Source organism: Bombus vancouverensis, chromosome 15 (genome assembly GCF_051014615.1).
Source record: "Bombus vancouverensis nearcticus chromosome 15, iyBomVanc1_principal, whole genome shotgun sequence".
Lineage (NCBI taxonomy): Eukaryota > Metazoa > Arthropoda > Insecta > Hymenoptera > Apidae > Bombus > Bombus vancouverensis.
In genome coordinates, this window is record NC_134925.1 from 5,905,159 (window position 1) to 5,917,271 (window position 12,113).

At 42.4% G+C, this 12,113-nt stretch overlaps 1 protein-coding gene across 3 annotated transcripts in view; it reads left to right on the plus strand.

The window, feature by feature from the left end:
- Positions 1 to 6,608, plus strand: part of LOC117157219 (ras-related and estrogen-regulated growth inhibitor) — an 89,660-nt gene extending 83,052 nt beyond the window's left edge. For all 3 annotated transcript variants that reach the window (XM_033335088.2, XM_033335092.2, XM_033335093.2), the window contains one exon: positions 1,043 to 6,608. In XM_033335088.2, the coding sequence (XP_033190979.1) occupies positions 1,043 to 1,301 (259 nt within the window). In that variant the 3' untranslated portion in view covers positions 1,302 to 6,608. The remainder of the gene's footprint in view (positions 1 to 1,042) is intronic.
- The last annotated feature ends 5,505 nt before the right edge of the window (positions 6,609 to 12,113 follow it).

Below are 12,113 nucleotides of genomic sequence, written 5' to 3' on the forward strand. Positions count from 1 at the left end.
TTCCAGCGAATCGCGTTCTTTATCCCGCGGACTTTACGTTCACTCACCTTCCTCCGCTTCCGTTTGTCCGGAACACGATGTTTGCCAAGAAATCGTGACCAGTTCTCTCGTTTCAATTTCCGTTTCGCGGAACCTTGACAGCTTCCGTTCATCCGTGACGGCCGGAAACTTCAGAAATTTACCGGCTCCGCGTGTTTCGAACGAATCTCCAACTTCTCTTCTGTCTTCCTCTTCTATTTACGTTGTGAAATTTCGAAACTTCCGCTTGCTTCCGGCGTGCAGAAGTTTAATTAAAAAATTCGACGAATAACTTTGCCAAAGATTATTGATTGTTGGCCCAAATTCGCAGATAGCAGGAAGATCTCGGAACAAGATGAATCATCGATCGAGCAATTTGTGGAAATATTTAACAAATTTTTAAGTAACGCGCTAAAGATGATTAACAGTGTCATTCTTGGAAAGACTTGGAAAATTTTTCCACGATACACTGTGGCTGTAATACGATATTAAAAGATCTATGAAATTTCTTAAGAGGTTGAGTTTGTAAATGGGCAGGAGTTTGGTGGTTACGTAGCGAGAAGCAAGTTTGTAAGTAAAACCAACTGGCTGTTGAAACCTCTGTGAAAAGCGTGTGCCTAAAATGTGTCGTAAAGAGCAAGCGACGACGAGTATACTTGTGAAACACGGTTATAATATAGAATTACGTTGCCACGAAACGACTGTTCTATTTTTTAATCCTATTACTACAATCTACTTCAATTGCTAAATCGTAATTTAGACAGCAAACTGTAACCACTTTTTACGCTTGACGCGTATATTCATGAAAAACAGCTAACTGATTAAAAGAGAGCTACGACGAAATGGAAAAATAATATAAAAAATTACATAGATACGAGTACTTATTTTTTCTCTAAGTAATATAGATATCTCGCGAAACTTAATTTAATCAAACTCTAACAATCTAACAGCAGACGTACGAAAATAATAGAAAGATAAAAGTGTAAAATTCCCTAAAACGTTCGAAACGATCGTTATGTTGCAGAGAGGTATGCGTGGACGAGGGGCAACAGTTATCGCTGGCGCATGGATGTCAATTCTACGAGGTCAGCGCGGCGGAGAGTCCTGCCGGCGCGGCTCTCGCGTTCCAGGCGCTGCTCCGAGAGGCGAGGTCGGTGCAGCTGCTACGAGCGCTTCCGATCCGCCGGAAGTTGGGCGTTCACTCGGTCTCGAGGGTACTCGGCACGATCTTCGGCAAGAACACGACGAAAGATCGGAAAAAGAGGCCCTCGTTGAGCATATGACGCCTCCTCTGCGCCCTCCTCCTCGGAGGTCGTGACGAACCCGACAGGAGAACCGACGTGGTCGTTCTCACCAGCAACGTCTACTCCAATCGCTGACGAGGACATCGTTAAGAAATCGTCTGACCAACATGAATCAGTCACGGTGACTCAAATTTTCCTCTCGAAGGACACGTTTAAGAAGATGAAGAAGAGAAGAGGAAGAATATGTTTGGTGTTCTCTGGACGCGACACAGTTCCTGGCGTCTTGATTCGTCTTCAAGAATGATCCTGAGGAACGCTGGGACGTTGCCTGGCGGACAGGTAAAGAAAACGCATCTACGGTAGAACCTCGATTGGCGTAGAATTACGAAAACGCAAGGGACTGAAAGTGCACAGGTGTCGAGGTTCGTGCAACGAACGAGGTAACCGATTGGACAGTTTACTGTACTTTTGTTATGGTGATCGTGACGAGACTAGGTTGCAGCGGATGTACGTTTTGACGAATTGTCGTTCTGATCCGTGAAACGTATGCTCGTAAGTGGACCGCAGATTCTTGTACAAATTTGTATTTCGCAGAGTATCATTCAAGAAATAGTGGAACTTCGCGCTTTGAAATTTTACGTAAATGTATGAAAGCCCGCGCTATACTCGTAAGAACATAGATATATCCATATTTGATTGCCCCGACGTATTCGTCAGAACACGCATCCACCTTCACCACGGTGCGATTATATCAGTTGCGATTGGATGTCTCATATCGCCGCTCTTGGTCCCGTTTGTTCGTAACCGATTACGAGATGCTATCCTCACAATGCGTTGCGGAATACAACGAGCGATGTACTTGCGCGGACGATCGAGGTTCTACCGTGTATCATCTCCCAGAAGAAGCTTCGTGACGTAAAAAGGAAAGATAATTGTACTTTCTGAACGGACGAATGCGATCATTTTGTTGACTGTTCGTCGTTGGGTAGAGGGAGGCAGAGGGCGCAGGAGGCGCGTATCCGAACACCAGCTTCGTTTCACGTGCATGGAGTTTCGGGAGTTCGATCGAAAAACGAGAAAATCGTCGACCGGAGAAAATAGCTGTTTCCCTAGGGGAACTAAATGCAGGCGTTCTTGCGTCAGATTCTCGTGTGTTTACAGACGTTTTCATTTAACGTTCGATGGTGAAAATGGACAGTGAATCGAAGAGGAGGAGGAGGAGGAGGAGGACAGTGTGAGAGATTGTGACGAGCGTGGAAAACGACGAATCGCAAGAAATTGATAGCGAGTAAGGTGGTCTTTGTTCGTCGAGTGCTTCGTGTTCGTTTTCCTTTTATTTTTCTCCCTTCTTTTCCCTTTCTACGTTCTTGTCGGTGTTGCAGTGGTCGAATCGTATCTCCTTCGAGGTGGATGGAGAATCGGCGATACGCGCGTGCGACTGCTGTTCCTGAAGGGTTGTAGCTTTAAACGTGACCGGAAGTCGAGGTGATTCTCTCATCAGGGTGCATCGATACCGATTCGTATGATTTCTGTCGAGAATCGTGAGAAACGTCTCGCTCACTTGAGATTGTTTCGGTGTATTTATTTGTTTCGAGTAATGCGAGGTAACGGAGTGTACTCGTTGCTGTTGAGCAACTGAAAAGATGGTTAAATCGGATTTTTAAATGGGAAGCTACAGGATCGTTAGAAATAATTTCGATGTACGCTTTGTTAGAAACAAAGTGAAATAAAAAGAAGAAAGAACGAAATGTTTTCTTAATGTTGTATCTTGCTAGAAGATATTATTTCGTATGAATTTATTTATTTTTCTAGTTGAGCCCTACTTCTCTCTACTTTCTTTTTCATGCATATATACATGACATACGTTTTCTATAAATATTGTAATTTTGGTCAATGAGATATCGATAGAATTATGTAGATTTAATTTTATTAAGTATATCGAACGTACGGTAGAAATTGAAAGAGAAATAAGATACACGGTCGAGAAATATTCCGTTCACTGATTTCGTGTCTTGTACAGGCATTGAAATCACCAGATTCTCTCGCCTTTGCAACACTCTTGTAGCTTTTCGAATAAACTCTTGAAATTTCGCTTAATCTTTCGTTAATCTTGTCTCCTAACGATGAAAGGCTTAATAAATATAAAGGACGTAAAACCGGTAATTACCAAAGACAAGTTGTACGTAATTTACCATTTTTCAATGTAACCTACGGATAACATAGCCATTAATGAAAATCGTAAAACGGCGGATTAATGTCTTCCGACGCAAAGGTAGACGTCCATGTAGAATTATGATTTCCAATTCTCATACACATTTCGATTATACGAATGCAATTAGGAAGCATCTTAGAAGATATTTTATTTCCATAGACGTACGAGTGGAAGTAATTGGAAAATGAATTACGCAATGAACTATGTACTGCGTATGTACGTATTATGCATTATTACCAACATTATTTCGCTTCATGCTCAAAAGTTTCGCCATTTCAATATTTCTATTTAATATTTCAGCCACTCTTGTCGACGTTTTTCCAAATACTGCGATCTCGGTTCTTCCGAGGTCTCGAATCAGACGTTTTCTAAATATTCTTCGAGTCTACATTTCCTCGAATATTCCAAACTTCGACTGACATCAACGAAACGAGTTGTTCATTTTCTTAAGAAATTAACTGCGAAGATTCGATTTTTCTACGACCCTTGAACGTTGCTCGACCAGTTTCACGAAATATCGATCGAAAGATTAAGCGAGATCTCGAGCTTTCGAAACGCGACAGACACCCGATGAGAGGATTCCGCGTTTCACGCGACACGTTATCGTCCTACGCGACAAGCTTCACCGATTCTGCGCTCGTTTCTCGGTCGCGGGACCGGAAACGCGCCGTGAGCGCGGGGACTGGCGCCGCGTTCCAAACGAAACCCGATAGTCTTTCAAATAATCTTTCAAATTTCGCAGCTGTGGTCGAGCGAAGGACATTCGATGGCGACAACGCTGCAAAATCTCGACTCGATCGCGCTCTGTCTTCTAAAGAATGTTAATTCTAAAGAATGGAAGATTTGTATCGTATCTTGAGCGATTAGGTCACGTGTATGTGGAATCGTTGAACAATTGAGAAACGAGGAGAAGCACTCGGGAAATTATAATAAATCGTTCGATTGAATAAGAAATTGACAGTAAATCGACTCGTAAGTATTTGTCTAGTATCGCCTTTCAGAGTTTAGTTTGCTTCGCGAACGTGGTCACGCTGTTTCGCACCTAATTTTGCGCGAAAGAAGCTATAGTTTTGGCGGCTACCTACTTCTTGATCGAATAAACGAAAGGAACGAACGTTCGAACGAAAGGATTTCAAGGATATAGAGACTGTCGCCAAAGGATTCAGCATCAGCGAACACTTTCGAACGTTGGAAAAGAAAAAACGTTGAAACTGAAATTGCCAATCGATTATTAAAAATAAATCTGCATTCTTATTTACTTTGACGGCTCTCCTGGTTTCCGACTGTCAGGATTCCAACGCAGGGATGTGATACCTTTGAATGGAAACGAGACGTGGGTCTCCGTTCTCGAGATCGAACTTCCGGCTTCCGAGTAATCGATTCGACAACCTTAATGTTCCTACTGAAAGTAGCCTAAGTGTACATAGCGCACATACATTCGCCGAGCGTGAAACTCCCGAGAAGAAGCTCGAGGGTTCGATCGATGCATAGATTCGTAAGGTGAAACGAGAATGAGAAGCATAAGAAAATGGTCCAGCGTGGCGGACTGACTATTACGAAGCTCTTAAGGCTAACCACGCGTCGAACTCAGAGTAAACTTTTCGATTACATTGTCGTGTCATTTTCTTCAACACTCAAATTTGCCAGACTTCTTCGCAGTCAAAATGTTTCTCGCGTTATCGTACTTGTATTTGCGATAGACGAGAACCATTCTGCATTCGCGACAGATTTAACGATATTAAAATAATACGGAGAAATATATCTTTGGTGGAGGAGCAAAAGGAGTATCAGACAGAATTACAAGTTTCTCAGAGATTATCACAGTTATGAAACTCTCGTAAATTGTTAGAAACTCTTGTAAACTTGCAAGATTAAAACACTTGTGATATCGTATTTAAGATGCGACGTGAGATGAGGTGTTAGATTTTCGTTATGTTACTGGAATCTCAGGCGAAGGGAGAAAGAAGTGAAATTGATTTGTGTTATTGGAACCATAAGCGGAAGACCGCAACGTGGAAAGTATTAACGTATTTATTTTACGTTTAGTAATCTGTCGAACGAAAGACTTGTATCGTCTCATCGGCCCACCAGAGATATAAAGTACCCGAAGTAAAATATTATCCGCTGCATTCATGTCGATGTCGCGTGCATATCGTAGAAACACGCGTCGAATCGAATGCGAGATACGCGCGGATCACGCCTGTATTTTGTCACTCTGAGTTCAATATGAAACTAGGTCGAAGGAATTTATCATTGTGGGGCTAGTGAACGTTTTCATTGACAAGATGATAAATGAAACCGACGATTCGTATTCTCATTGCGAATTCGTGTTATTGTTCGTTTTTCTCTCGGCGACGAAACGACCGCCATTACAGGTTGGAGCATTTTTTTTTTTTTTTGTAAAAAAGTAAAACTGGAAAAAAAGGATCGTTCTTTTTTCTACGGTTATAGCAAACGCGACTTGGATCGTGTTTTTAAGGTTCTTAAGTGTAAGTCATGTTGTACGTATAGTTCTTTCAGTGCCTTTTATATTGTCTCCAGTGTTGGGTGTACGAGAGTTCATTTCGCCTCGCCGATATACCTTCTCTCGGTCTTTTCTTTCGTTTATTTTATACTTTGCAACTTGATACGATACACGAGACAAATTATACCGTGTAAAAATTATTAGACAGCTCTGCGTGTCATTTTTTCTGTAATTCGTTTTCTGTATTTCTATAATCTCGTGGGAGCGTCGTTTGATTCGCAGTCGAGGATGATCGTAATCTTCGTTCGATCTATTTATGGCGAAAGGATCTCAACGCAGATGGAGCGATGAATATTTGTAAGTAAAGTTGCGTTAACGACGAAAGAGAGCGAAGAGGAAGCGTTAGCTGAGAGACAGGCGAAGAGAAAAGGTTTATCCGCGAGCCGTGTAACCGAGGGATGAAAGTATGTGCTTCCAGAGCGTGCCTAAAAAAAAAAAAAAAAAAAATCGATACATTCCAAAACGTGTGAAATCTACGTGGTAAATCCATAAAACGGGCGTGAGTGTGTCATGCGATTTTTCCGAATTCTGGCCGATATCGATCGCTGTATTTTAAGTGCTAGTCACTTGTTATCGTAAATTGAGAAAGAATAAAATTCTTTTGTTAAACCTTCAGAGAATTTGATTTGCCATGGTCAGCATCCATTCTCTCCTTTCTTCGTGTCCGCTCTGTTCACCCCATCTTCCATCCAATAGCAATCTTTCCGCTCCAAATTGTATAGAACTTTCCGATAATCGATTCTTTCTTCCTACGCTTTTCTACAGATCCTTCTTCTTCCACCTTCTCCTCGAGCCTCTGTGATTTTCACTTGCAGTGGCCACTTTTCAATTCGAAATTACGTGAAATTCCCTGTATCTCATTGTTCTTATATTTTTCTACAGGTACTGTAAGCTTTTTTCCACAGGTTGATACGTAGGTTTTAGAAAGGCACGATAAACGACGATAAACTTAAGATCACTTTCCACCGCACGGTTCAATAATTCATCAGCGTCACCTGATAGCACATTGGTTTTCCTACGCAGCTTAATTTACGCTACATATATTCCTATACTGTCTCTTCGTGTTAATATCTGACGTGACGATAGCTTGTCACCGTTGTAACCGTTTCGATGCGAACTTATCATACACATCAAAGTGAAGATATTTGAATTGCAAAACACTCGTAAAAACATTGAAAAACACGATAACTCGGACGGGACTCGGCAGACTTTCGTCTCTCTACAACCTCCGTCTCCACAGTGCGTGAATTCTTAAAAAAGGATACACCCTGACGGCTCCGCCACGGCAAAATTAGACGATCCGCTTGGAAAGTCGCGAATGACGAGTCAAGCGAACCAGCAACGATGGGGCTGACCGAATAACTAGCGATTCGGGCCAAGGTTTCGGGTGCAACACGTGTTTGTCAGCCGTGATACAGAAATAAAATACGGCCCGGTGTTCACCACGCGTGCACACGCCCTCGACGATGTCGATAACTCGTCGCGGGTAATATCATTCGTCAATGATGCCGAGAGAAGGACAGGAGAACGAAGCTGACCGACTGGATGGAGAAAGATCGTGCAGAAATAAAGAAACCGATGGAACACTGGCGGTATATTCTGCTCATCCTTACTGCGTACCCTCAATAGTCTTAAGGACCTATCATAAATCTCAGTAATTTGCTAGCTAAGGTCCCTCAGACCGAACAAATATCCTTTTTTCTGAATCATTTTTTAAAGATTATTGTCTACTACGGCTTGACAGGGGAAAGTTAGTTTTTCTCACGTACGATGCTTCCGATTAGCAACTTTCTATCGAGGGCGGCTAAGACCCTTCCTAGTCTACCAACCTTCGTTTATCTAATCAGAAGCATTGTTTACTGCCCTCACTTTCCTCACCAAAATTATCATCAACAAATCCGATGGTCCCGTGCGCTAGACACACCCATCGCTAGCTTTCCTCCGACACTGTGACTTACTTATTCTTCAACGTTAGAATAGTCAACAAGTCATTACCAGGTTACTCTCCTTAAATACATACACAACAGTGTACCTCATAAGTGTTGGAAATATAACCTTTATAACCCTGTTAATTACAGCCTTATACTATCTTAACCATCCCTATTATCTTAACGGAAATGAGGGGATCTATCAACTCGTGGTGTCGATTATTATAATCGTAACGGGAATTTACGACTTCCGTTGACGTGTTTCCTCGCGGTCGAAAATACACAAATAGTTTTCGTTGGAGCTTCACGAGTGACCGAATAGAGGAAAAAGCGCGTAGACACGGAAGAAGTGGTAGCGCGGTGAGAAACTTGTTCGGAGGAGAAAGAAATCGCTTGCGCGAATTTGAAGATGCTCCGAACGAATTTTCCGCGTTACAAGTTGAGCATCGACCGGATGGAAGAAATACGCGCAGCAATAAAAGAACCGACGTGGCTACTTAGAAGAGAAAAAGTGATTTCCACGAAAGCTGTTGAGGTTATTCGGTGTGTAAACAGAGAAAACACGTGGATAAATTGTAAGGTAGAAAATATATTTAAATAGAAGTGTAATAAGTAAAAATACAATTTGAGCTGGTCCAGATCCGCACGCTAGCTGTGTTACCTAATAACTGAAAACCCCGAAGCCAACGTCGCCTGTCTACTGTTTATGGCCTGACTTCGTCGCAGTCTTTTGTCTACGCGCTGTCGATGGCTTCAGTGCTTGAGAAAACTAAAAAAGACCAGATGTAGAGTTTTCTTAGAAGTGGTAACCACTTCAACAAAAGCGAAGTAAACGATAGAAGCGAGAGAGTAGAAGACCTACGATTTCGATTTCGATCCTTCAAGTAAGCTTCAGGATGGCTGAGAAGTTCAAAGAACGGAAAATCCCACGATCTAAAGCGATCCTCGTCGAAATTATCGTTCTGTCACTGTATTTCGTTTGATTTAGACAAATTTCATAAACAGAAACTCGTCAGTGTCGCATACTCCGTTTAGTTATTATGGCCCACGATATACCCCGCAACGAAAGAACCCTAACAACGAGCTAGAAACTTTTCTGCGGAAATTAATGGAATTTAACGACGAAAAGTATCACAACCACGAACTTTCATTTGCAACAGACAACAAACGCGAGTGTCTAAATAGCCTAGCGATTGGATCGGTGATTTTTGAAGTAAAGGGGGGCTCGTTGCAAGTATCTCGACGTTACGAAGCGACAGATACAAGGCCTGAAAACGTGATCGGGTTTAGGATTTCCAGGGGTGGTGAACTCGTTCTAGTGGCAGCTAGAAAATTCTTGGTGGGCCTTGGCCGGTCATATTACCGCCGCCGTCCGCCGTTTTATCGTAGACAAGACAAACGACCCGAGAGCATCGATAAAACGATGCCCTCGCTCGATTTATCGTCACGAAACGAGGGCCGTTTTCGCCGAGAAGACACGACGTCACCTCCAACTCCGACCAGTACTCTAATTAGTGTATTTCATTCGGTGAAATTGCAATTATATCGACGTTGATCACGCTGCTTGTTAATGGTTGTATTAATTTAATTTGTATAAATTTTTCTTTCGTTCTTACGTTTATCGTATCGTTACGAGTATTTGATAGCCACATTATGGAGCATCAAGACCTAAATAAATTAATTCTTGAAGGAAAAAGAAGCCTGATCTTACAACAATATGTGTATTGTCTTATGAAGAATTATCACCCTTTCGGTCGTATCGCCTGTGTAATATTCCACGTGTTTTGATCTGAATATTCTACATGAAGAATGCATTTATCTTCCAGATCATTCTGTAATATATTCATATCTTACATATTCTGTAGTTCTTTGATGTTTATTCTCTCATCAACGCAACCACTAATCCAGTTTAAGGAAACAATTTCAGTTAAATAAATTGAAGAGATGCACTGAAATCGAGCATTTCCTATGAAAAACCAAAGGTGTTTCTCTTTACCAAATTGGAGCACCATGAATAATATTCTACGTATTCCATAATATTCCACAATATACTGTAACGTTTCAATCATGTTTCATTTCAAAGAGATTCAAATGCATCAAGACCAATCTCTTCCTAATGAGAAGCAAAAATGTTCCCCTGCTTGAAACTAGAGCACTCTATGTAGTATTCTATATATTCCATAATATTCTACAGCATATTACGATACTCGAATTATCGACATAATGATAGTAATTCCAGTCAAATAAGCTCAAAAGATCCGAATGCACTGGAAACGATCTCTTTCTAGAAACAAGCTTAGATGCACCCCTTTCTTAAATTGGAGCACCCTGTATGGCATTCTATAAAATTCCATGATATATTTAATACTGCAACCGCCCACACGATGATCATAATTTCAGTGAAATAAACTACAAAGATTGAGAGAGAGAAGAGAAAATAAGATAAAGATTTCCTAGGAAGTTCCTAGGAAGAAAGCAAACATGTCCCTCCTTTTGAAATTGGAACACCCTGTATGGTATCCTACATATATTCTATAATATTCTACGATATATCATAATACTGCAATCACCAACATAATGATTATAATTTCAATGGAATAGACCAAAGAGATCGAGATGCCCTGAAACCGATCTCTTCCCACAGAGAGCAGCGTATCCCTCTTCCTGAAACGTTTGCCCATGCTCTCCCTCTATTCCCGGCTAATTAATGGCGCGCTGGCTCGCGATTAGAAATTCAGAGCGAGCCACGCGGCCTGCCGCCGACTCGCAATGACCACCTGCCGATCACGATCCTAGAGGCCGCTTTCGACAAGGACGATAACGCCGTACGACCACCGTGGAAAACGACGGGGAACAGAGAAAGGGAGACTGCCCGTGAAAAAGAGACGAGCTGCAAGGATCTTAGTCGATGTTTGCATGGCGAAAGCGACTGAACGGTTTCCATCGCGCGTTATCCGACGGTGAAAACGATGCTTAACCGATATCTTCTCCTTCTTCCTCGAGTTTAGACTGAGCAACCTCTTGCTTGGATAAATCCATTTCGCTATCAGAATCGAATAGATCGCAAGGATTTTCGTTTGGTAAGGTTGATAGGATGTTGGAGATTGTTTGAAGCGATTTCGTCGACTCCCTCATGGATTTAGTAAGTTTATAAAGAAGGTAGAATATGCAGAAGTTCTGAAGCTTGACTTAGGCATCTGTGATGTAAAACTGAAAGAAACCAGAAGAAGCCCAACAAAGGGTTATTGGTAGATTGTTTCATATTCAACAGATATCTGGCAATTATTGAATCACAATTTACGAACATTGTCCTACGTGAAATTACGATACGACTCCTATTCTGAGGAGCCATCTTCAATTGCAGTGACAACCTTCCAATCCAATCCAAATCCTTCCCGATCCAATACCTTCGTTCCACCAACTTCAGTCATTCATCTTAACCTAATCTAACATCAACCCTAACCGAAACTTAATTCAACATCTCCAATTCACTGATCTGAACAACAACTGAACAACTCGTCCTGCCCTGACTTCACCTGTTCGCAAAGAGCCTCGTATTTACACCGGTGACGCGTAAGTACTCGCAACAGCTCTGCGTGAAGAGGAAGGCGCGAGGAAACGGTATTCGACGGTGCACGCGTGCACCAGCCACGTTGCACGTCGCCTGGCCGCCGGATAGTCGCGGTCGTGACTTCCAAGGTCGTAGGTCGGCTCGCTGCACCTTGCACCTCCAGCCTGGTAGGCCGAAAGAACCAGCCGCGACGTGTCTGGCCTCGGGCGAGAGTTGAAATTTAATACATGCGCATAACTCTCAATACTCGTTCCTTGCCCAAGGGGTTCGTCCACCTTAGGGAACCGTCGCGTCGCTGGATTATCGTGCTACGAAGGGTTCCACGGGGTCAACCTGGGTTGCAAGAACGTTCTACCTCGAGGCTGTTGCGTGTGTTGACTGGCCACGTGATCGATTTGCACGCTTTTATGTATATGAGACTCGGAAGGTTGGACGTTGGCAGGTTGGTCTCGAGGGTTTGGTTTTGGTAGTCAAATGAGAGTTACGAAGGTGGTCAGGTTGAGGTACGATGTTTATGAGGGTTGGCGAGAAGGTGGAATATCGTGGAGGATTAATGGAGGGAATTTAGTCGGTGTGTTTACGCGTTTGGGGGTGTGTTTGCAGTTGTTTGAAGTTT